Below are 27,165 nucleotides of genomic sequence, written 5' to 3'. Positions count from 1 at the left end.
TAATAAAGGAGGTATGTGGTGCAGAAAACTGATGTGATCCAGTAGATGAATAATATCCAAGTTGTTTTAATCCGCCTCAATGGAAAAGAAAGCAACAGCATGTGAAAGGAGGGAGAAGTGGTGACATTTACGGAAATGATTAAAAGAAACATCTCCCATTTTGATTATTCTGCCTCTTCCAATTCTCTAATACCTAGTCCACCTGTACTGGGTGTCCTGTACTCGTTTCCTCACCATCTCTCTCTATACCCACATGGATAATGACATGAGAAGGAAAGAAGCTAAGTGGCAGAAAAATAGGATGCTTTTAGCACCAATATACAGGCTCACAAAATAAAATTGCTGGGATCCCTTAGTCCTACCTTGAAAGGACAAATGAGAACAAGACAAAGAGCTGGTCCAGGAAACAGAAGTCTTAAAAGCTCTCTAAAGCTGAGACGTGCTAAGAAAGAAGACTGTACATTCAAAGTTAGTCTTTTGATAAATGATGCTGGCTGTTGCCAATTTCATTACGACCAGTTTTACTTTAGTGGTGGAAATGGCATCTAATAGGAACAGAAGGCCAAGCTTCGCTACCTCCTTCTTAACAGCAGGAGGACTAAAAACACTGCATCTCTAAGGATGGCCACCAGGTATGCAGAATGAAAACATCTGAGTGGAGCAGCCTTACACAGAGCGCTGCAAGAGTGCCTTGTAAATAGGCAGCATAGGGCGAACCCTCAATCCTGTGACATTTAAAGGAGGCTGCTCCAGCAGCAGAGTCAGGAAGGCCTCCACGAGGATGGGCTGGCATTGTGTGGCAGGGAGTGAAGGAGAAACAAACTTAAAGCTCACAGGAGGCGAGGTTTATTTAAATAATAGAAAGTAATTAGGCTGAAGACAAAAATCAGTGATGGTGTTTTAAAATTACAATTAATTTAAAGGTTAATTTCCTTTGGTGTTAAAATCTTATTTAAAACATTTACCAGGAAAGGAAATGAGGATGTTACTATCAAGAGGTGTAGAGTGCTTCTGGGAATCCATGCCTATTATCACTGGAAAATTAGGTTAGGCCCAAAGTGAGAATTTCAATTCATTTCTGTGTATAATAGATGGCAGTCTGGTCTCAGTGTCAGCAGGGCTGGCTGGGGCAGTGCAGGATTTGCATTTTTTGTTTGTTTGTTTATGGGATTAATTGCAAATGTTTCCAACAAAGAAGGCTAGTTTATACATGAACAATCCTGACACACAAAAAAAATTGGATACGGACTGCTGCCTTTGTAACTAATGACGCTGATGTTAAAGGAATTCCCAAGAGCACAGAGGCAAAGGGACGCACATGGTCACTCATCCATATACCTTCATCCCGGAAGTAAATTAAAAGGGGGCCACAGTATTTCTGTGGGCTCCAAACCTGTCAATCCGATGCTTCTCTCCCAGGTCCCACCATTTTCATCACTCTGTTTTCCAACTGGGAATTGTCATGTCTCATGTCTCAGGTTCCAATATACCCTATTCAGCAGTTCATCTCCCTGGAAACTTGCTTAGTAAAATCAATGCATAATAGTAGTAACAGCCAGAGGGGAAACAACTCCTTTGCACTAAATTTTCCCATTCATGACGCCTTTGCAGATTTGTTCATTTTAAATGTTTTATTGCTATTATCAGTATGTAAACCAATCCCACAAATATGGAATTGTGCAGATCATAGCTCTATGAACAATATTAGCAATCACCTGCTTTAATCCCCTAATTTTATAGCTGAGGAAAGGAACACTGAAATTGTTTTGCCCTGAGTCAATCATTTAGAGTCAGTGCTGGGAGCAGAAGTTGTCTCCCGATTCTAGGTATACTTTACACATCACTTCACTGTGAGACTCGACGTAGATTCTTCCAACACATGTTTGCTGAGTAGCCACTGCACATGGTAGGCTGTGTATTAGTCACTAGGCACGAGGCAGACACTGTCTTTGCCCTCCTGATACTTACAGCCCAGCACACAGTTCACAGGAGGAACTACGCCAAAGCGTGATGAGCGTTCAGACAAGGAGAGTGGGGGTAGGGGGACATAGCCCAGGGGTGCCTCATCCAGTTAAGAAAACTAGGAAATTCTTCCCTGAGGAAATGACATTTCCACCGAAACCTAAAGGACAAATCAGGGGGATATGCAGAATTTAACAAAAATAGGTGTCTTTTTTAAAAAGGGTAACTTTTTCCACCCGTATTGACCAAATGGACACCATAATTCACACAGGAATCATCTTAAGTGTTTTTAATGAACCCCATACAGCAAATCTAGTTTCACCTTTCTCACATGGCTGGAAAAATATTAGAGTAACCACTGGACATCCTCATACCTGAAACTGCTATTGTTGTTCTAGAAAGATGAGTAATTTAGGTTTAGTCCTCCTTTCTGGAGGCTGCAAAATAATGCGAAGATTGTGTTAGCAAAAATTACAAGGGGATTTTAGCATGCACGCTTTATTTTTCATTTTCCTAAATATGTATGCATTGATGTGCCCACATCCTAATTAAAACCACTGCATTTAAGTGGGCTGTGCCTTCTAATATATATATATATATATATATCCTGGATGTCAGCTGAGAAGACATACCCAACCATGTCTAACTAGCTTGCCTACAGCCTGTAATAACTGCTCTTTCCAATTTCGACGGCAAGGCATGTCACATAATTGAAAGCCATTCTAATAGGGGAGAACAAAACAGAGACTGGTAAATCTAATCCACCCAAATGGCGTGGCACAAAGTGAGGCCAGGCACCTTTAAGATAAAGTTTACTTAGCCATTTCATCATATTCTGCACACGATTCCACAGTTATTGAAAGTAACAAAGATATCTGAATACATAATTTTCTAACTCTAGCTTTACAATTTCTTGATCTTCTCAGCTCTTACCATCTTTGTCACCACTCACTTCAGCTACCTCCTTAGTTCCCTTCACCAAGGAGGCTAATTTTTATCACCTTCATTATGGAGGAAGAAGGCTTCTCTAAAAATCACCAGTTCTAAAATTCTCTGCCTGACTATAAACTCCTATCTTTACTCCCTTCTTGTTCTCCTGCTCCCCTCCTGGAGGAATTTTTCTTCACCTTTATTTAGGAGCTTCCCTCCACTGGAATCTTTGTTTATCTTTCTGCTCATCATCTGTCTCCTGAATCCACAGGAGCGGTGATGCTCTTACAGGCACACTTAGTTTCCTTCCTTGCTTTCTCTTCCACGGTCCTTGGATTTTCCATCTCCCTGCCTGACGAGGCTCAGGTGCAGCTTCTCCACTCCTAACCCTGGGCTGCTGCACGTGGCTGGAGAGAGTCCCTAAACCCAGCTGGATGCTCTCTCCTGCTCAACAGGGCTCTCACTCCTCTCCCATGGACAGTGTGCCACAGTCACCACAGGATGTGCTCCAAACCTTTCCAAGTTCCTGAAGTCTAGTACCCAAACCTGAGAAAATCAAAGCTACCAAACTTCTTCCATTTTTCCCTCAGAACCTCAAAAATTCTATACTAGCAATTATCTTTCTGTCTTTTAGAAACCCTCTCCCAATGTGAGAGGAACCATTAAGCTTTTCCTCTCCAAAGCAATCCTTCCACCAAGCCTTGGCTTCATCCCCTCTGCCTGGTTCAGGAGATGAGCTCTTGGTGTCTTCATTCTCGCCCACTCCACTGTAAAGTTCCTCTTCCCTACATATGGGTCGAAGTCTCATAGACTACAAACCAGGCTGGGCCTAGCCTCTCCCCATCCTTTTGGATAATATATAAGGTGATTTCCAAAACTATTTGAAATATGGAAACTCAGTTCTATGTAGTTTTTTAAAAATATATCTTCCCTTTTTTTCCACAATATGTCACATATGTCACATTCCTACTGCTTGCCAGACCACAATTAACCAACCACGTGGACATTAAGGGTTTCCATAAACCTACCTCAGCTTCTGCTGATGATTTCCACACTCATGTCATTCCATACAAAATTCCAGTAAATTCTAACACAAAGTCCTCTTCTTTGACCCTTACCTCCACCTACTTCCCAGGCCTGAAAAATTCTCATCCTTTCAGTAAAGAACCTAAATATATATTTTAAAGTATAATTTGAATCATTCTTTTGGTATAAATCCCTTGCTAAAAGAGACGAGATCCGAAATCTACCTGTAGTGCATCCATAAAATACATGCATCTAAGTATTAAACACATATAACCCTGTGAAGTTGGAACTGTTTTATTATCTCCACTTCACAAAGGAAGAAAGTCAGACTCAGAGCAACTGTGACCTGCTTGCGGATATGATGCTGGTCAGAAGGGAAGGCACACCTGAGCCCAGGTCTTCCAACTACCAAGCCCTCAATCATTATACTACTTCATACTTTCCCTGTGATAGAGCCAGTGATGGCATTAGATTATTAGAATAAGATTCAATAGCAAGATCCTGGTCTCAGTAGAAGACCAGCATGTGTTTCTTCAATTCTTACCTAAGGTACTGGCCACACTGAGAATTAGCAAAAATAGGCAAGAGTGAAAAGACAAAACAGTTTATCAAGTGGAAACTTATATTTCATTTTTATTTTTAGAACCAACAGTTTAAAGTGGTTACTCAAATGATCTCTAACTAAAGAAATATTTCATTTTTATACCATTGTGGTGATCGCATTCCACTTTCAGTTTTTAGTATATGTAAATGTGTTACCACGTTTAAAATACTGAAGATCTGGTTCTGATACAACTAAGAGAGAAACATGGAAAATAGAATCCTAAGACCCTGAGAAAATGTTATTTTCTGAACAAGGTTAGGAACTGAAGCATCTGCCATGATTTAACTAATAAGTCTCATGTCATTCAATGCATGTTTCGCCTGCCAGAAGCTCTCTGTAGCATCACACTTCAGTGACCTTTCAGGCAACAACAGACCAAAGTACCCTTACAAAGGGTTGTGTTTTCCTAATCAGAAAAAAAAATAGCTCTGAGTCCACTCAGAGATACAAGTCCAGACTGAGCACATCAAGCTCACACAGGAAGCTGAACTGCTGCCACCAAGTAAGTCTGTGTGGGAGGAAGGCGGGGCTTTTGAATTTGGGCTACAGTAGGTTATGCTCTGAATTCCTTTTGTGCAACTGGAGATAAGTACCCTTGAAATAGAGACCTGCAGAGACAATGGATTTACACTCTGTTTTCATAGGCCCACACAAATTTTTTAATGTCCTTCAATGAGTTCTTCCAAATATTTAGGCTTAGCTTTCTGTGAACTGCCTGTTAAAATTTCCCCCCATAGCCTTTTCCAGCTCTGTCTCCAAAAGAGAGTGTGTTGCCTAGTGGCTTTGTCATTAATAACCAAGGTACAATATTATATTACAACACCTCCCTGCCAACATGTATTTAAAAAAGCAGTTCTAAGTTTGCTGAACTCAGTGTTCATGATTAAAAGGTTTAAATAAAAGGGAAGCTCACAACAGGGAACATATTTGAGTGAGAAATATTTATTCAAAAAGCACTTTTCTCTTACTTGGTAATTTTGAAATCCCACTATTATTAACTTTATTAAATCATAGTTATTAAACTGATATGGCACTTTACTAATTTAAAATCATTGGGCATCTCTGTGCCTCTGTTGGTAAGTAGACAAAAACACACCCATATTGCAGATAGGAAAACTAAGCCAAAGAGAAAATGCTGTAACATCTGAAAAGAAAATAACATTCCTGAGTTGTTTTCAGATGACCAAAAGCAAATCACTACAATGAGGCAAATCACTACAAAATTTAAACAAGTACAAATTTTATTTTATTTTGTCACCTACCCAGTCATGTACCTCTGTTTAGGATGCTATGAACTGGCCAGAAAGAAAGCAATGTTTTCCCTAGCAGTTATCAACATTTGCAACATAGCATTCATCAGTGGATTACCCTCTCAGCCCAGTCATTCTGATGCTAAAGCATGTCGTAGCCTCTTTCCTTCTACTCCCCTAGATCAAAGAGACTAGGGCGGTGCCTTCTTCCCATTGGTGTCCAAAAGATTTCTTTTATCTCACAGGACCCAAGCAATCACTGACATTCTAGATCTTCTATAAAAGGTCCTCTCTTTATTATCATTCAAGACCTTATGAAGGAAAGGGTAAATGCACTCAGTCAAATTTCACTTAGAAATTTTACCAGCATCTTCCATGCTTAAATCAATTGTCTTTAAAAAAAAAACAACAACAACAACAACAGCCTAAAGAGTTTATTCAGTAAATATGGCTTCCATGAGCCAGACACTGCTCTGGGTTCTGGGGCTACTGTAGTAAATAGTAAATCTCATGCAGCTTAAATTATAGAGATAGGATCAACAACAGAAAGCAGAGTCACAATATGGCAGGTGGAGATAGTTTTCAATAAAGCACAATAAAGCTGAATGAGTAAAAAGAAATTAACCTCTAAAATCCCAGCAAGTCCCTAATCTGCCTTGCACCAATTACAATTACATTTCCCTTTTCCCAAGTGTTTCCTGGTCCTTGGTGCTTGTATGTGCCACATATAACTTACATACTACATTTCCTAATGAAGCCAAACACCAACTCCCTCCTCTCATTCTTTTTGTTCCATTAAAGGCTGCAATATCCTCCTAGACAACAAATTTGAGCTAGGAGCCAAACATCTAGATGCCATCACAATTACTTGGAGAAGCTAGCTGTTTCATGACTCCTATTGCTTAGGAAAGTTTTACAATATTCAGTGGCCTCTTTAGAGCCTAAATAAATGTAATTATATAAAAGAAACAGAAAACAGACCAAAGTGGTATTGAGGGTATTCTAAAAATGTAAGCTAACCCCCGTAATTCAATTTTAAGAGAGAAAAACATAGTTTCGTCTACTATGCTCTCCACCCACAGGGCACCCCAAAGAGTTCCAAATTATGGGTGAAACACCATTCTGTAAAAGATACAGAGAACCATGTCTACCTACACTGACCACCACACTCTTAACTCTAGTGGTCAGTTGGATCCAGCTTATTAATATTCTTCTCCTTCGGGTCTTTAGGAAGACATCCAAACAATTACTGAGAATGAGTACATGTGGAAACTGACCTTACATAAATTCTTTGGCTGTGAACACAGACAGGTATATAAAATACACTACAGAAAATATATCGTTTGATTCTGATTTAAATTTGAATGCCCCCTCACAAGTGAGATGGTAAAAATGCATCCTGGTTACATTCAGATCCTCTTCTTTTCTCATCTTGGTTCTGAGTCATCTGCTGTTGCATCCTTTTCCATGACCCCAGATGACCTGAATGATCAGAACAATCGCAATCCTTCTGTCAAAGCTTTAGCACTATCCTCTCCAGTTGGGTAGTTGTAAATCGACTCTACCAACCCACACATCAGATAGATGGCTAATAAGAGCAAGACCCAGACAACTCAACCTCCATTCGCAACAGTACTCAGACACATCTCATTTCCCTTCTGGCCTTTTCTCATGTCTCCAGAAGGTCTACACTGCTCCTGACTCAAGCTTTGTTACCCAGTTTTGGTCCCAATTCTATCCTTTGGACTTGAAGATTCATCTTGGTTTCTTCCAGTTATCCCTTGGCTCACTGCACAGTCTCTGACTTATAAATTACCATCTGTTTTTTTCTGCCATCCATCTCACACCTCTGGAATCAAGCTAAGGAAATATTTCAAAACATCAATAAAAACACTAATAAGCCTGAGATTGACTTGGATCTCGGTTTCAGTGGAGGAGACCTTACTGTTTACATCTGCCCACTCTCTTCTCCAGCACCAGGGTGGGGCCATCTTACTAACAGGGAACCTCAGAACAAGGAAACTTTAATGCTTGAATGCCTCTCAGAAAACTAGTCCTTAAGTCTTAATGTTGATAAGAGTGAACCCAGGGCTTCCCTGGTGGCGCAGTGGTTGAGAGACCGCCTGCCGATGCAGGGCACACAGGTTCGTGCCCCATTCCGGGAGGATCCCACGTGCCGCAGAGCGGCTGGGCCTGTGGGCCATGGCCGCTGAGCCTGCGCGTCTGGAGCCTATGCTCTGCAACGGGAGAGGCCACAGCAGTGAGAGGCCCACGCACCAAAAAAAAAGAGTGAACCCAAATGAACAGGAATTTAGGCACTATCTGCAATGAATCCCCAATCGTAGAAAATAATTTCTCAAAATACAAACTTTAAATATAGTTGCCATTCAATTATTGTACAGCTCTTCTGGTACCATTTATATTAGCTAATGTGCAAACGTGGGCAATTCAGAAAACAAAAGAGGTTTGCTCTCTTTTAATTCATCTTCTATAAAATATTTGATATAGTTCTACAGTTGTTCCAAATTAAAACTTTCTTTCTCCTAAACTGCATGGTTTAGAAGAATTATAAAGAAAATCCTGAATTTTTAAGGGCTTTTAATTTTCTTCTTCCACACCGCATGTCTCACCCAGGGCTCTACATTCCTTATTTTATCCTCACACTAATAGTATTAAGTATTATAATTCTTATGTAAGAGAAGTTAAGTGATTTGTCTAAGGTCACACAGCTGGCAAGTGGTCAAAGCAGTATTTGAACCCTGATCCTTCTAACATCAGGATCTCTGTCCTTTTCATTACACTGTAGTCCTCCTTATCTGTAGTTTCATTTTCCATGGTTTCAATTACCTGCCGTCAACTGCAGTCTGAAAAGATTAAACGGAATAAACAATTCATAAGTTTTAAATCGTGAGCCATTCTGAGTAGTGGTGATGAAATCTCACACCATCCTGCTCTGTCCCTCCAGTAACATAAATCATCCCTTTGTCCAGCATATTCATGCTGTGTATGCTACCCATCCGTTAGTATAGGGAAAAAAAATAGTATTGTGTATATATAGGGTTCAGTACTATTCATGGTTCAAGCATCCACTAAGGGTCTTGGACTGTATCCCCGCAGATAAGGGGGACTGCTGTACTATTCCACTTCTGACCAGAAGAGAAATTCTGCCTCAATAAAAGGGTTTTCATGATAAAAAGAGATATTAAATCATAAGAAGACATGGAGGCACCTTGAAAGCATATTAATAAGTGAAAGAAGCCAATCAGAGAAGGCTAGATACTATAGGAGTCCAACTCTATGACATTCTGGAAAAGGCAAAACTATGGAGACAGTAAAAAGATCAGTGGTTGCTAGAGATTAGGGGAGAGGGAGGGATAAAAAGGCAGAACACAGGACTTTTAGGGCAGTGAAACTATTCTATATGATACTAACATCGTGGATACATGTCATTACATCACTTCACCAGAAGTGAACCATAATACAAACTCTGGACTTTAGGTGGTAACAATATGTCAGTATGGGTTTATCAGCCATAACAAATGCACCACTCTGGTTGGGATGTTGACAGTAGGGGAGGTTGTGCACGTGCTGGGTGGGGTGGGGGAGGAGGGGGTATATAGCAACTCTTGGTATTTTCTTCTCAATTTTGCTGTGAACCTAAAACTGCTCTAAAAAATAAAATCTATTTTAAAAAAATGAAAAGATTTCCCCACTAAACAGACATCATGGACTTTATGTTACTTGCTCCAATTTCTACCTGTAACACTTAGGATATTAAAAAGAACAAAAACTAGTCAAAGCTAAGCCAATAGAAAAAGATATTAGAAAAAGTAAAGATATCCTCTAGCACCCTAATTCAGTTTCTAGTTTCCTCTCTTCCTTCTTCCAGTCACCTATCTTGTCAGCTTTTTGTTGTTTTGCCTCTTTTTGCCCCACCACATGACCTCCACATCCAGGAATGGGAAAGAAAAAACAAAACCAAAACATTTTCACAGCACTCTTAGTATTTACTGTCCCAGTTACTACCCCTTCCAAAATGTAGTGGTATAAAACAACCATTATTATGCTCATGGATCTGTGGGTTAAAAATCCAGACAGGGCACAGTGAGGATAGCTTGTTTCTGATCCCGGATGTCAGGGCCCTCAGCTGGGAGACTCCAAGATTGGGTTGACTCAACAGCTTGGGGCTGGAATCATTTGGAGGCAATTTTTCTCACATGTCTGGGTGTTGATGGTGACTATCAGCTGGGACCTTAGCTAGCCTGTCAGCCAAAATCATATCCGAGGGTCCTCCATTGATCTCTCCAGGTGCGCTAGTTTGGGATTCCTAGTTTGGGCATGATGGCTGTGTTCCAAAAGAGAGCATCCCTAAAGAGCAAAGTGCATGACATTTTTTTGATCTAGCCTTGGAAGTCACAAAATGTCACTTCTACCATACTCTATTGGTCAAAGTGGCCACAAAGTTCTACCCAGGTTCAAGAGGAAGGGACAAAGACCCAAACCTCAGGATGGGGTGAGTGTCAAGGTCACACTGTAGGCAGATATGGAATAGGAGATATTGTTGCAGCTATTTTGGATAATATAATCTACCACAGTAACTCTTGTTACATCTCATTGTACCTTAAATACCTAGGTATGTATTGCATTTGAATGTTTGGTTAGAGTTTGCTGCACATCTTTATTTCTGATTGTCTATTTGAGATTATGAACCACATAGTGGCAGAGACAGCCATTTTGAGCTAATTTACATGACCTCCACCATTGCACCTTGTACTTGACAATCATAGGCTATAACACTATTACTAGTGCCGCAATTGCTGATAGGTACATGCATTTGAGCGATCATTATTTTTTACATTTGTAATGTGTTGCAGAAAATCTCCATGCTAACCAAAAAGACGTATAGCATCTTAATTGTGCAAGTGAATTTTATTGCTCCAATTAGGTCTTGGTTGCTTCAAAGGAGTATATAAATTTCTTCTCCCAAGTGAATAGATTCTTGTAAAGCAATAACTGAATCTCACAGTTGAGGGGGGAAAAAAATCACTGCCTTGAAGGAACTATCTTTTTTCCTCCACAATTAGCTAGTTCTGGTTTAATAGATTATTAAAAGGTTTATATTAGTAATCTGTGTGAGACCTTGATCATGAACGTTTATCTCTTCTGAAAAGTTAACTAATTAAGGCGATTGTCCCTTTCAGTTGATTTCATAGGTGGCTTTGACTCTTATGGCTATCAGGGGCCTCAGAAGACATCTCATTTACAGCTACAGCCTATGTACATGTAAGTACTTTAATTTGGAGGTATTCTTCTGGGATACTAAAAGATGATTAAGAAAATGTTATTGTGGCACAAAATAGATGGCATGCAGCTTTCCTTCAGTCATTTACTTTCAGTATTTTCTCTTCTATTAATATTGTTCTGACTGAGATAATTCTAATAAATTTTTTAAATTATGAATAAAATTTAACTTATCAGGAAAGCTATCTCTAAAGTTACTTTTAAAAGTAGTCTTACATAAGTATCAACTACATGGCTAAAAATCCAATATAATATACAACTTCTTTGAATTACCCAAAATTTGTGTATTTTGAAAATGATATAACATTGTAGGTAGTTATATGTAACTATATATAGGCCATATATCCTGGTTTTCCCAGTATAGTCTTAGTTTACATGGGTTGTCCTGATATAATTATTACCAGCACACCCTATTAGTCTTAAAAGTGTTCTCATTTGGATGACAAATGATAGGTTATCACCTTAATTATGTGTAGTGTTAGAAAATAATAATACTCTTTCATTTTTCTGGTGTGAAAAGTGAAAATGAAACCAGAATATTAACACTGAAACTTATCAGACCCTTAACTCTAGCACTCAAGAGAGCAGACATACAATCAGAGCCTGATTTTTATATCTGTGTTTAGGCAAATTCCCTTGGATAACAACTGATAACAAATTCTATATATCAGCATCAAGTGATATGCTGAATTGCAAGCGAAGATCAAAATAGAAAGTAAGATTCCAATTCATTTCGAAATGTGAGCTTCTCTCTTTGAAGATATGTGTTTGTCGTCGTTGTCCTCCACCATTGAATCATTTTACCTTTTAATATTGTTAGTGTGTAGGATAATAAATACGTTTTTTGGATTATTTCTCCTCCAGAGAGATTAAAGTAATCCTTATACATCCCCTTTTAAGCTTTTCTTTACAAAGGGAATGATCTATGCATCATGCCTGCATTTTGTGTGTGTGTCTCTTGTAGTTTCCCAAAAGCATTTGGTAACACCACTCATAAAAAAACTTTATCGAATTCAGAAATCAGCCAATACTGTATGTCATTCAAAGCATCCCTTCTGTAAACAGGACATCACACATCCCCTCTTTTACATTCCCAAAACCACTGCCCTAATTCAGGCAATCATTAACTGAAGTTTTCCAGTCTCTTTCTTATTTTAGAACTCCTATCCCACCTTCCACGTGACTGCCAAATTAATCTTCTTAAAGTACCACTCTGATTATGTTAGGCCCCTGCCCAAAACCTATCAATGACTCCTTATTGCCTACTGAACAAAGTTGAAACTCCTTATCAGACTTTGCAAATCTACTCTGATCTGGCCCCAGTGTTCTATTGAAATATTATCTCTCCTCTTCAACCTTTAATAGTCTCAACCATATGCAGACAATGCTGGGAGCCCCCAGGAAAATGTAATGATAAATAAGAGCTGGCCTCTGCTTCCTGAAGCTTATCATCTATTGAGGGCACACATAGTCTGATATCTCCCCTTATCCTTTTTCTTTCTTTTTTTTTTTTTTTTTTTACAGTCAAACTAAAACTCTTACCATCTGCAAATATGACATGTATTTTTCCAATTGTCCATGCTGTTCTCTTGACACCAAATGTTGTTTGTTTTCCCCCAAATTCCATTCTTTCAAATCCCACTCTCCTTCAAATTGTATCTTAAAATATACTTCCTTTATGAAACATTTCTTAATCTTTTTCCTTTGATATCTTTTTGTTTTGCCCCATACTATAGTTGTCTCTCTATTTATACCATAACATTCCTATCCTCCCAGAAAGATTTGATAGCTTAAGCAAAAAATAAAATGATAAATCCTTTACATTCTTTACCATTCTTCTCAATATTGTAACATAGCCTTGTGTAAAGTGTTCTATTAAAAAATAAAGTCAAAGCAGTAAGGAGCAGTGGTAAGGAGTAGTGGTTAAGACGAGCTACTGAAGCCAGACTGCATGAGATAAAATTCTTTATGACCTTGGACCTATAACTTTATTTGAATAACTTTATTCTCACCAAGCCTAAGTTTCCTCACCTGCAAAATAGAGACAATAGCATATGCACTTCATATAGTTGTTCTGAATTTCCATAAAACAATGTTTGTAGAGCATGTACAACATAGGACATGTCACATACTACATGTTTAATAAACATAATTTATTAGATGTAGTAACAATGCTTATGTTAACCAATATTACTCACGAAAAGATTTTATCAACTCAGAAATCACCATACACTGTATTTCATTCCCAAAAGGTTCCCTCTGTAAACAATATATCACATATGTCAGCCCAAGTAACATGTAACAATATGTTTGTGCTCAAGAGTAGACCAGAACATCTACAAGTCCTGCAATTTCTTGCTTCTGACAATATCACACAACATTCTTATCATATAATATTACATTGTGTTGGTCAATATGAATGATCAATAAATATGATCAAAATATAATAAATTAGATGTAACCACTCTGTAAGGATCAGCTCTGATAATAACACGAGAATGCCGATTATATATAATCAAGACTGTAGTTTCAAACCAGGCATTCATAATTCCAATGTTGTCTTTAAATAGAGGACTCTTCAAATTTAATGTCTGGAACAAAATTCCTTGAAGACAAAACTTCTCGTGATTTTATTAAGTACTTTAAATGCTGAACCAAAAGTAATAAAAATATTATTTTCCTCCTCACTGCCTAAGAATAGTAAAATTATATGAGCTTTCAAGTCTCACTGCTCATGAAATAAGTTAAATGTTTAATAAATCACCAGTCAAAATACTACTACCATACCTTCTACAAAGAATCCTCTAGCAGACCTCAAGTACTAGAACACTAAGATTTTATTTTACAGGTGAGGAAACTAGATGAAAGAAAAGAAACACAAAGGTCACACAACTTGTTCCTTACACAGCCCCAATTATCAACTGGTTTTCCTGACTGCTTAATTTTTTCCAAATTCTTATGTGGACTGTTGAGTTTGCTCTGACATTTCATTCTCTGATTAAATTTACTTATCTTTACTTCCTCACACTAACTTAGCTGCCATAGTTCCATACATGCCTGCACCCTCCCCTTTTCCTGCGTTTCCTTTATTCCCTTTTGATTTCACATTATATGTGGTGTTGAATGAAGCACTTTTTCAACTGTGTAGCCCTCAAATACAATCACTGGAGAGTCACTGCCTATTAAAATCCCATGAAAAATCAAAAATGATTCAAGCATAAACTTCATCCCCTGCTGGGAGGCAGAGACCTGAGCATCTCCTGTATCTTTGTCCTGTGGGGTAGACCTTCTCCTGTCAACCTGCCATAAATAAGTCTCATAAAATAAGAGTAATTTAACATCATGGGCCAGTTCAAGCACCCCAATGATATTATATAGCAACTGGAAATAAAAGCCATTCCTTAGAAGGAAAACAGATGCTTAAAAGCAATGCGCAGTTTTAGCTGTGGGGTTTCCATTATACCCAGCAAATCTTCTGTGGCTCAGAGCCTGGACAAGGCTTTGAAAACACTGTCCTAACTGACCTCCATTCACAGTTTGTTTCAGTTCCTGTAGTCAATGAATAGACAGTCCTCTTTTTTTAAAGTTAACTTGGGTGAATGTTCTTGGCCTGTAACTCTTCAGATTATCTATAATCCATCTAAAAGGGAAAAGTTTTCATTAATTTTTCTCTTACAGTTTGGAGAATTCTTTGAAACAAATAATGGCTATGAAGTTGCTGCGCAAAAACATTCCCACGCCCACAGGTTGATTTTCTAACAAAGTAACTGCTTTGACTACCACTGACCTAAGTGCCGAAGCAGGTTGAGATCTGTTTGGGCTCCCTGCAGTATAAATGCGAAAATACTCCATGCTATATCAGACCACATTTGAAAACATTGCATTCTTTTTGGCGGCCTAATTGTACAGCAATACATATTCATTTGCCCCCAGAAAATGGATTTTAAATTACCATAAATGGCCTCTCTATCCAAAAGGTTGCACTGCGGAAAAAGTTGAGGAGAGGAAAATTGTCTATTTAAAGCACAATTTGGGCTTTGGATCTCTTTTATTTTTTTTTTTTTATTTTTTTTTTTGGTTTACTCTTGTGCTTGGAGAGGTGAGAAAAGGTGCTGGGCTCTCACCCTTGATTAAAAACATCTTTTTTCTCTCTCTCTCAGGTCGAAATAATACAAATGGCTTCAGTATATCAGCTCCTGGACCGTTCAAAGAACTTGTTTCGCAGTGGCCTCCTGCATTTTTTGAAGAGCAAGAAGCAACTAAGTTTAAATATATATACATACTAACAAAACATAAAGCCTCCATGTACACTGGGACCACACACACACACACACACACACACGGGCACACATGGGCACACAACCAATTCTACTTGGCCTCCTCTTTCTAACTGAAACAGACAGATATGCAGGATACGCCCATCGTGGATTTCCTGAAAGCAGGCTGCTTTCTCCCAGGCCTTTGGAAAGTTCATAAGGAGACGTGCTGGTGCCCTCTGCTGGCCGTCACTAACTGCTCTGCAGCCCAGCCAGTCAGCCTCTGCCAGCTGCGAAGTCATCCAGGGCACATTAGCTAGAGAGCCCTGTCTTCTGCACTCCGTATGTCTTGATAGCACCACAGCTATGTAGGCAATGTAATTGCAAAAAACAAACGAAACACGGCATGATGACCCTGTAACTGAAGTCTGAAATGGCAGGTTGTTTGCCCTAAAGGCTGTACCGTACATACTTGCCTTAACCCACCTAAGTTGTGCGCCTGAGAATCTCAGTGCAGACACCCCCAAGTCACTTCCTTTAGGCTAACACACTGCTATTAATTCCGAATGAGTTCAAGTCTGTGTGTGTCATGTCAAGAAACAAGACTGCATAGCTCAGCAACTGCAGTGTGTCTGTGTACAAAAACTGCCAGCTGTCAGCAAAGTGCTTTTACCATTGAGCCTCCATGGTGGCCAGAAAAAGACAAGTAATAATAACAAAGTAATAATCGTCATCTTTATAATTCCTCAATAAGGTCTTCTGAGGGGGTTGGGTGGGACAAAGAGAAACGTATCAATCTACTAAACTCATTAATCTACTGGAAGCAGAGAACAGAAATGGCTTAACTCACTGATTTTATTTATTGCACTCTAGGTGCTTTTATAAGTATCTACCAATGTCTTTTACTAACACAGAAACAGCTGTGGATTTCTATCAACAGAGGCCAACTGAATATGTATCAGCTATGTTTACTCTTTTATATCTAATTCAAATGGAAGCCCCTACGTAGGTGAACTTTTTTTCCTAACTTCAGCGTACGAGATTATTTTTTGGGTGGGTGGGGGGAGCAATAGTTACCTTGGTGAAATATTTGAGATCTCTTTGTGGTATTTGGGGGATCTGTTGTGTGTTAGGGTGTATTTTAATCCTCCTGTATTATTGTGGCAGAAAAACTGTGCTGTTGACGTAGTTGGCAACAAGATGCCTTTGGAAACTTAATAGTAGGTCAATGTGTTTAAGGAATATTCTGAATTCCTAGGAAATTTTGTTCTATATATTCAAACATTATTTGGTTTTCATTAGTGAAAAACATAATTAGCTCAGGCTTGTCAGGAACTCAGATGAGTCATTTTTTTTGGATCCACCTGAGACACTAAAATCAACTTTTTTCTTTTTAGAACTAATACACCACCCTTCTTAAATGCAGTGAAATTCAGACTTGAAAAATTATAAATTGGCATGGAGCAACTTTTTCTCCTTGTTTCTAAGAAGTTTCAGTTATTGGGTTAACCTACTTTGAACGTTAGCCCATCCAAATCTACATAAACCAGTCCCATTACTGTGTCTGCATGGATGTCTGTGATCTACACATATACGCATTTGAAAACAAAGGAACAACGGTTACAATTAGAATATAAACTACAGAAAAAAGTTCAAGCACTTGTGCTTGAATTTTCTCAGTGGTTTGTATATGTTTGTCCATATATACATGCATAAAATTATACAATCACAAACATGTCAGTGAAACCTCATACGATGATTTTATAGTGACATGCATGTTTAATGTATGAGAAAAACACTTACCAATGTATCATCCTTTGATTCTTAAAATATAAATACTATACATGCCAGAAATTATTCTAATGTGAGTATTAATGTGACTATTAAAAATGAGGTTTCACTGTACATTCATGCTGTGATGAGATTCCACCTTGTAAGACATGTATATGGATAGAAATTTAAATGCACAGAGACTAAACCCTCATATTCCTGCTTTAAGTTGCAGCCAAGTTACCATCTAATCACTACTATCATCACCACCAAAATTTTTAAAAACAGTTGTTGACTACTAAAAAGGAATCAGTGGACAGGGAGCACAGTAGTGTGATTCTATCTGGAAAAACATCTAAGTTGTACAGCTGTATCCTCCTCAAAATCCGGTGAAGAATGCTATTTTTCTAGGCTGAGCTTTTGTTATAAACCTAATATTCAGAAGGCAAGAGTTACAATCCTGTGTCTTTTTTTTTTTTTTGGCATTTGTTAATTCTGAATGTATTTTTAACAGAGTGATTTTTTTGACTTACTAGTGTAATTTGCATTTTAAAAATAAATGGAAAAACAATCAAGTTTCTGACCCATCCCTGAAAGCCCTTGTTCCTTCTCAAAGTGTATTCAATTATGTCATTGACAGGGACACCCTATTCCATTGACGTGGAGGCAATGCTGATATTCTATACCATACAGGGATGTGTCAGCAGTAAAAAGGAATTGCCAGGCCTTGGCACCATTTTAGCTCAGTCATAGGTAACACATACTTTCATTATCTCTAAGGGTTCTTTTACAAGACTGCCTGGAATAGACCTGCTGTCATTTGGAGAACTTTTTTCCCTCCTCTATCTGGAATTTAGAGTTAGCATCCGGCTAATAGCTGGATTATATGGCATTATATTTAAAAACTTTGATTAACATAAGTAGGGTTTTTCATTTTTTGTATGTCAAATTAACATAAAATAATTTAAAATACTCATTTATTGCCCCTTTGATGATATAGACTTTTTTTTTTTTGCAGTACGCAGGCCTCTCACTGTTGTGGCCTCTTCCGTTGCGGAGCACAGGCTCCGGACGCACAGGCTCAGCGGCCATGGCTCACGGGCCCAGCCGCTTCCGCGGCATGTGGGATCTTCCTGGACCGGGGCACGAACCCATGTCCCCTGCATCAGTAGGCGGACTCTCAACCGCTGCGCCACCAGAGAAGCCCAACATAGACTTTTGATGACAATTATAGTGAGCATTTTGAAACAGGATAGGCAAGTTGAAAAGACTAACCCCCGGCACTTGTGATAGTATAGCCACAATATCAGCTGAGGTTTACCATATGTACTCAAGGGATAGAGGGCTTGGTCTGCTCCAGGCTGCTGGGGTTATGTCCTTCCTCTCACAGCACACAGATGCACACCAGCCCCCAGAAGCCGAAATGCCAAAATTGACTGAAAATAAGGGAGGCTTTGAGGAAGCATTACAAGACGCTGAATATCAACTTGTAGTATTTCACTTCTAGGCCACATGGTGAGAGCCTTGTAAATGATCAAGCTTGTTTTCACTTATGTTCCCTGTGTGAAAAGTATGCTGATGCGGGTTCACTGAAGGAGCGAAGAATGACTGTCAGGATGTTGCTTCCCACTGTGAGGGCAAGTGCACACAAGACCTCAGTTGCATAAAAAGAGACAAAAGTTAATAGGTCAAACCTAAGAAAAGATCATATATTTACACGTGATCTAAAGAAAAGATTCCTTAGCCTGCAGTTCTCCACTAAATAAGATGTGCATTTGGTAAATAACAGGTGGTACCAAGATCTTCATCTGGTAGCTACTAAAAAACATAATCTTTGAAACAGTAAAGCAAATATCCAACATTCCACTGTACTATATAACAAGTGGACAATTTGAACTCAGAAATAAACATTTTAAATAGATCACATTGTAGAACAAACTTGAGATATAAACTCATTCATTATAGAAACAGTAAACTAAGGCCAACAGAGGTTAAGAGATTACACAAGATTGCCATTTATCCTGAAAATGCAAATACCTCACCATTCTACAACAAATTCTACTATGTGTACTCTGGTTAGAATAGAATACACTACACCCCAGACAACTGAGATTTGTCAAGTGGCTCTGCACTGTGTAAATCACAATGAACGCTGATAAGGAAGACTCTAAGACAGTGTAAGACCAGAAAATGCTTCTGAATTATTGTGTATTAAGTTTATTAAGTTCTGTATAGTTTCAATGTTAAATATGCATTTTTATGTTTGTCTACTGGGGAAAATGCACAACCTAAAAGTTGAGAATTATGTTTTATCTGGCAGACAAAACTGAGGACTTGAGCCTGGAAGACAGCCTCTCAGATAGCTCTGAGGGACTGCTCCAAAGAGGTAATGGAGGAGCTGGGATATACAAAACATCAAAAGATTACTATTAATTAAAGAAAACCAGACCTCTCAAGTTAATGAATTTAGCACTTTTCTGTGTATGGGAAGATGCAAGAGTCTGGGCTTTCTGAAATCCTTCCTTCATCATGAGGTGATGTGCACCTCAGCTCTCTGGGGCCAGTGTCCTGCTTCTCTCCATCCTGAATCCCCTCAGTGTGCACAGTCAGGGGCGGCTGCAGTGCCTGCTGGCTTGATGGCTGCAACATCCTTTGTTTACTGAAGTGGCAGGCAACACTTTGCACCCACATGTTAGAGTTCTCTTAAATATCAATAACATGTACCCATATGTTAACATGTATATATGATATGTTCTTATATATTAGTCAACCAAGTATGTTCAGCTTCAGGGTTAGAAGTCCTTCTACTTCTTTCATAATACATTTATGAATAGCTAATGTTAGAGAGATTAAGATTACTCAAGCTGTTCCATCTTGAATACTTCCTATGATTTTCAAGAAAAATCATCCTTCAGAGATTTTATCAGTCTTAGGTAAAATTATGGCAATCAACGCTTATACTCAGGAAACTTTGATATCAAAATCCTTACATTATAAAAAATCAAGCCCAAATTATTCTCCTCACATGTGAATCTTTGCTTAGGATCCATGTTCAATCCTCTTTTCATTGTATTGCATCTACCTTCCACCCACTCCCAAGAAACGAAAGAACAAAATCTGTGAATGGTATATTATGTCCAATTTAAAACATGCTAGTGTCTTAAAACAATCATTTTTAATAGGTATGAGAGCAAAATCTCCACGACATGTATATACTCTATTCCTTTTAACTCAACAAAAGCTCGAACTAGAGAATACACTCAAGGGTCTCATTAACCACTGAAATCTGCACAAGGATCACAAGCTATGGCTGCCAGTGACCACAAAGAAAATGAAGGTGAGTTCCTCCTAAAAGGGATAATGATAGATACTTCTATATTCCCCAGAATTATAAAGAAGATCATTTTTCAAAAATTCTTAAACATTATAGAGTTTAGAAGCAAATGAGCTTAAAATTTTGATGGGTATTAAAAGCTGATTTCTGTAAGATAAATTCAAAGAGGAAAAATCCTTGTATAAGCCACATGTTGATGTTCCGACATTTTAAACCATTATTAAAATAAATGTAAGCTGTTTCTATAATGAGAGCACAGAACTGTGGTACCCTAATAATAAAACAGGTGTATTTTTTAACCTCTCACTCTACCCTCATATGAATTTAAGTGGTAACAGCAATGGAATAAAACAACTCCCAGAAAAGATTGCAAATTGATGCTGTCATCCCAAGGATGATGGATTGATTCAATTAATCAGTAAGTCCTTTCTAAGAGTCCTTCAGGGAGTTATTTACCAGAGGCATACCCTGTTTGTTCCCCTTCCATGCGCCTGTCATTTTTCTTCATTATTCTTCTAGTTTTACTCATTATATCCTTTGGGGATATGTTGATCTCCACGTGCAGAGAGGTTTTTGCACACAGCTGTCTAGACATAAATCTTTCCAGCCTCACAGTGGAAGCCACCAGAACACCTGAACTTCTTGTCACTGTTATGTCAGGCTGACCAAGACTCTTAGGATGAAGTCAAACAAATGGGCACTGAGTTATGACTGGTAAGTCAATGGGGAAGTATCAAACTGAGCGAAAACTATGAAAAATCCTCCATCAGTAAGGATATAACAACCCTGTGCTCCACGCACCATGGAACTAGCCTTCCCATCTCCAAAAGCAGGTAGGTAGGCAAAAACCAAAGGGCTGAGAGGCTGAGGCCGAGGCTTATAATTCATGGAAAAACAGAGCATATTCAGTGAATGTGTTGTTTTGAGTGCTAAAAGGCAAATATTCTTAAACATGAAACATTGCTATTTCTAATGGGCAAAAGCATCTGTCAGTTCAAGTTGTAAAGAATAAGAACTCAAGGAGAAGATGTCTGGAGGGGAGCATCAGTGCTAAATCTTGCTATCAGGGTGGACTACACAGTTTGTGGGGCCCAGAGCAAAATGAAAATGCAGGGCCCCTTTTTCAAGGAGTAAGAAGAAAGTGCTGCTAAAAAACATTTTCCCTTAAAATATTTTATTACTTACAAAACATAATCAGGGTAATAGTAACATAAATAACCATATAAAATATAAATTATAAAACATAATATTTTGGTGTTCTAATTATAAATACAGTAGCCTATTAAGTGGGATACTTTGATTGATCGTAAGATTTGACTCACTTTTCTACAATTAAGTCATCAAAATCTAGGCTTTGGGGCTTCCCTGATAGCGCAGTGGTTGAGAGTTCGCCTGCCCATGCAGGGGAAGCGGGTTCGTGCCCCGGTCGGGGAAGATCCCACATGCCGCGGAGCGGCTGGGCCCGTGAGCCGTGGTCGCTGAGCCTGCGCGTCCGGAGCCTGTGCTCCGCAACGGGAGAGGCCACAACAGTGAGAGGCCCGCGTACCGCAAAAAAAAAAAAAAATTATATGCTTTTAGCCAATTCATTTGCAATCAATATAAATATGACATCAATCATCTCGGCAAATGCATCAATGGTTTTTTATAATTTTTAATTTTGAGAAGAATCTTTCTGCTGATACACCTATTACTGGAGCTGTGAAGAATATTTTATAAAAAAGTGACAATATTGGGTGTATTTCTGATAAATTATTATTATTATTTTTTTTTTTTTTTTTGCGGTACGCGGGCCTCTCACTGTTGTGGCCTCTGCCGTTGCGGAGCACAGGCTTCGGACGCGCAGGCTCAGCGGCCATGGCTCACGGGCCCAGCCGCTCCGCGGCATGTGGGATCTTCCCGGACCGGGGCTCGAACCCGTGTCCCCTGCATCGGCAGGCAGACTCTCAACCACTGCGCCACCAGGGAAGCCCTGATAAATTATTTTGAAATATAAATTTTAGTCATTTGAACTAATGGTTCACAGAACAATTTTTCTAAAAAGATTTAGCTCTTCATAAAAATCAGTTTCGTGTAATCTGAATTTTAAAAATTATAGTGGCATTTTAGTATTTCCTCTGATATTTCCTATAACTTGAAGTTGTTTAAGAAGCTGAAAATGGCTTCATTTCTACATCATTGAAAACACCTACTTATGTGTTCTGCTGCTGTTATCTTCAATAACAAGAAAAATAATTTTAAAATTATCTTCCTAGTTAGTAATTTGTTCATTTGAAGTTCACAGGAAAAGAGCTCTTTTCTGTCTGCTGCTAGCTACAGACTAATTTCTATGTGTAAGTGGATATTTGTTTACAATGTTGCAGCAGTTTTCACAACCAGAGACTCTAAACTCTGAATAATTCTAACAACTCTGATATGCTTTGTTGCAATATCCATGTGTATGCTTTTATCTTCTAATAATTTATTGACAAAGTTTACTGCCTGAGCACTAGCAGTTCCTGTTCCAGCACTAAATCATAGTTAATATTTGTGCAGGAGCTGCAGGGACCGGTTCTCTTCGTGAATTAACGGGCAAGCCGGCCTCCCACAGTTCTCAGGGCTGCCTGGGCCCTCTGCTTTCCCCAGGGGTACAGCAGTCACTTCCTCTGCTGCTTTCACTGTCACCGCTGCCAATCTGGTCCCAGGTCCTTTCCCGGTCACCCAGTCAGCCCAGTGGCTCCTTGGATTGCCCTGGGGCTGGCCAGAACAATTGCTCTGCATGCTGTGCCCAGGGGACTGAGTCAGAGCCATCAGGCACTGCTGCTAGATCACAAACACTGGCAGGGCTGTCCCCCCAGGGTATCTCCTCTGCTCACCACATGCTCAAAAATAGTATATTAAGAATTTCCTGAAGAGGACAGTAGAGCATTAAACCAAGCATCAGACTCCTCTGAGCATGGGGGTCATATGTGATACACACCCCATGCCCAAAAAGCTAGCCCTGCTTGCTAGATAAGCCAAGAGTAAAAATTCCTCTGCCTCTACCCACACGTCAAAGTTATCCCCATTTTGTTACTGGAATAGACATAATTAGGATATATTTCATTTATTATTAAAAATATTCCTGGGATTATTTTTTGAGTAAAAAATAATTATGGTTCAAAAAAGAATTTAAAAAATAGATTGGATACGTTGGCTACCAAGGCTGGTGAGTATTTTCAGAACTTCCAATGAATTGGATCAAATACTGGTTATAGGTACGATTAGTCAGGTTTTTATTACACTTTTACTAAAGAAAGATTTTGTATGGATAACTGAAATCTATTGCAGTGCATGGGCACTAACATTTCACGGCTGTAATTCAATCTAGTAACAATTTTAAGAATAAATTTCAAGAATAACAACAAGGGTTGTTTCTCAATACCTCCCACTAAAATTCTAAAATAAGAATTATTGAGGTTAGTGAGAGTATATATCCAATCCTTTTTTTTTTTTTTTCCTGGCATCAAAGCAGACAAGAAAGCCTAGGTTTACAAGAATAGGAAGGAGCAAGGCTACAACTGAGTTCACGTGGTTCCCAGCATCAAGGAACAGAAGCCAGCTGACTGGGTGGACCTGGGACTACATCTTTTCTCCACCAGTTACGAGTTATGTTGCTTTGAAAAAGACCCAACCGACAACACATTTCCTAAGATGGGGATGATGTGTCCTGTAGGAGAGAATAGGACAAGTATGGATGCATGTCACCATGCAACACTGGAACTGGGATCAGGGTCATTTCCTCTTGGTGACATGAATGCTGACAAGAGAATTGTTGCGACTGATAAGGGGTGTTGAATCCCTGCCAGGTTAAGGAAAAAGGTGACTGGGTTCAATTAAGTTTGTTTCACCACATGCTGAGTCTTAGAAGAGTGACATTTAAACTTGCACGAAAACCCAAGTTCTGCAGCTCATAACTTGCTGACGGCCTGGTATCCACGTAGCACTTCGATGACAGGAGGCAGCATGTCCTGTGCTTCGTAAGTTATGGAAACATGGTCCTAAGGGGCTTCTACTTGTCAGCTATGCCAATAACCTCTTGCTACTTCTCGGCTCTCTCGTTCCACGAATATTCAGTCTGATCTAATTATTAAAGGGATCTAATAGAGAACAGACTTGTGGATGCCAAGGGAGGTGAGGAAGGGATGGTTTGGGAGTTTGGGACCATCAGGTGCAAACTATTAAATAGAAAATAGATAAACAACAAGGTCCCACTGTATAGCACAGGGAACCGCACTCAGTATCCTGTGATAAACCATAATGGAAGAGAATATGAAGAATATATATCCTACAGGACTAGGAGCTGTAACGGAACATTCTGCTTTAATTAAATGCTTTTGAGTTGTTCTAAACCACTTAGATTTACAAACTACCTTAGACATCTCTCAACTCTGCCTGTTTAAGGACAGGAAGCCTTTCCTGTTACAATTCAAACTGTTTTAATGTTTGGTAGAAAAGGCTAGTAGTTTTGTGAGATTTGTTGAATGTGTATTTCTGTGTATTAGTTGTGAACAAACTCACCAATTGTGTCCAGAACATTTTTTAAAGAAGTTTGATTATCTCCTATTTGAGGCATTAAGTGTCAGGTGTTTAGTGTTAGGGTTCGGTCTACATGAAAGATGACAGGAGTTTCCAAAGGTGAAGATCCTACAAACAGAATGTAAATGGTTAGAGTTAGGAATTTGGAATTTTAACTATGCAATGGTTGTAGGTTTCTTTATTTCATTTGTCCTCGGGACTGGGAAATCCAGTGAGTTCAATGAATTAAATGGTTTTTGTTTCATTGCCAGCTTTGATGTTAAAGCAAAGCACCTTGAAACTATTTCACTTGCATAGTTTTACTTTAATTAATGTGTTGATGATTTTAGCAAACACATTTTAAACTTTATGTGTATATATAAAGACACTTATTATATTGTCTGTAGTTTAAATAAAAATATTTCAGTATAAATAGTGTAAGGTGTTTGAATACCTTTAGTCTATATCCTAGGGGCCTTTAGTTAACTTTGAAGTAACTTAAATGAGATTCTATATCTAGAGAAGACTACCAAGCACCTTAAATACCTTCCTCTACTTCTAAGGAACATCAGAAATAATTTCTCTTTGGCACAATGAGCAATGGCCAAGCCATGTGGCTGCCTTGAAAACTGCACAGATGCCACCACCCTTGGGCGGACAGGGTCTAGGGACCGAGCAGCCCATTAACCCAGCACCTTCCCCTGTACCCTATACTGTGAGCAACTTGTGGGGCTGGGTTCTCCCTCCTCAGCCGCCCTGCCTTCACAGATATACCTGTGAAGAGATGAAAGGTTTGACCAGTTCTGTCTGGTGGGTATCAGTGCATTTGCCCCAGAGTGAAAATTTTCACCCTATTTTAGGAATGCTTGGGGACAAAGTGTAGGGAACTCTATGAACTTAGAGTATGTGACTGCTTGGTGCTTGATTGCTAATGAACGTTTGTATGTTCATCAGAATGGGCTCTAAGCCTCATCTTGGTTGTGACACACTCTGGTTATAGGGTTGTGGAGAGGGGATACACCTCCCACCTGCCTCTACTGCCCAACAGACTGATTATCAACCACAAAAACAACAAATAGCTGACAGCTGTGGAATTGTCAAATTGCACTAAGTCATTTGGCAATAGCATTTTTAAAGTCCTACCCACTCTTCGCCCCCCATACACACACACTTGGGTGACTTGGCTTTACCCATTTGCAAAGGAGACATTTTCTGCAAATGCTTCTTTATGCCCTGTTCTTGGGGTGAGTTAATGCCTGTGTCCACAGCATGAACAAACAGGGTCAGATTAGGGTATCTCCGTTCTGTAAACACATATTCCACGCACGTGTTGAGCACCTCTTACGTCCTGGGAAAAAATATCATGATTGTGAACACTGGTAAATACAATAAACACAGGTCTCTGTGTTCGTGGAACTTGAGTTTTAGTGGGAGGAGGTAGATAGTAAGCAATGATGTAGTTCTTACTTGTCAGGTGGAGACAATGCTGCAGAAATCAACATGCCAAGTAGATTGGTGGGAGGGGGGAGGGGAGTGCAATTTAAAATCAGGTGAAAAGGTAGAATTAAGCAAAGGCTGAAGGAGGTAAAGGACTGAGTCCTGTACCTGTTTAGGGGAGACTCGTTTAATTGGGAGATCTATTTGTGCAAAGGCCCTCAGGTTGGACTGTGCCTGGTTTGTTCCAGAAACAACCCTGCAGCCAGGGTTGTTTAAATGGTTAGAGTTAGGAATTTGGAATTTTAACTATGCAATGGTTGTAGGTTTCTTTATTTCATTCGTCCTCGGGACTGGGAAATCCAGTGAGTTCAATGAATTAAATGGTTTTTGTTTCATTGCCAGCTTTGATGTTAAAGCAAAACACCTTGAAACTATTTCACTCGCATAGTGTTACTTTAATTAATGTGTTGATGGTTGTAGGTTTATTTCATTTTTCCTCAGGACTGGGAAATCCAGTGAGTTCAATGAATTAAATGGTTTTTGTTTCATTGCCAGCTTTGATGTTAAAGCAAAGCACCTTGAAACTATTTCACTTGCATAGTTTTACTTTAATTAATGTGTTGATGGTTGTAGGTTTATTTCATTTGTCCTCAGGACTGGGAAATCCAGTGAGTTCAATGAATTAAATGGTTTTTGTTTCATTGCCAGCTTTGATGTTAAAGCAAAGCACACTGAAACTATTTCACTTGCAGAGTTTCTCAA

General features: G+C 39.0%; 1 protein-coding gene across 4 annotated transcripts in view; it reads left to right on the top strand.

Moving 5' to 3' along the window:
- The window catches only part of NKAIN2 (sodium/potassium transporting ATPase interacting 2), a 979,302-nt gene extending 961,628 nt beyond the window's left edge, over positions 1-17,674 (top strand). For 3 of the 4 annotated variants that reach the window (XR_010933719.1, XR_010933720.1, XR_010933721.1), the window contains 3 exons: positions 10,974-11,055; positions 11,700-11,788; positions 15,234-17,674. Coding sequence is in view for 1 of the 4 variants with exons in the window: in XM_067702200.1 (XP_067558301.1) it covers positions 10,974-11,055; positions 15,234-15,243 (92 nt within the window). In the remaining 3 variants the exon portion in view is untranslated. The remainder of the gene's footprint in view (positions 1-10,973; positions 11,056-11,699; positions 11,789-15,233) is intronic. The other variant, XM_067702200.1, reaches the window with a different exon arrangement.
- Positions 17,675-27,165: the final 9,491 nt, after the last annotated feature.

This window comes from Pseudorca crassidens, chromosome 13, assembly GCF_039906515.1.
Source record: "Pseudorca crassidens isolate mPseCra1 chromosome 13, mPseCra1.hap1, whole genome shotgun sequence".
Taxonomy (NCBI): domain Eukaryota; kingdom Metazoa; phylum Chordata; class Mammalia; order Artiodactyla; family Delphinidae; genus Pseudorca; species Pseudorca crassidens.
Note: the sequence above shows the minus strand (reverse complement) of the source record. Positions and strands in the feature narration are given on the sequence as shown.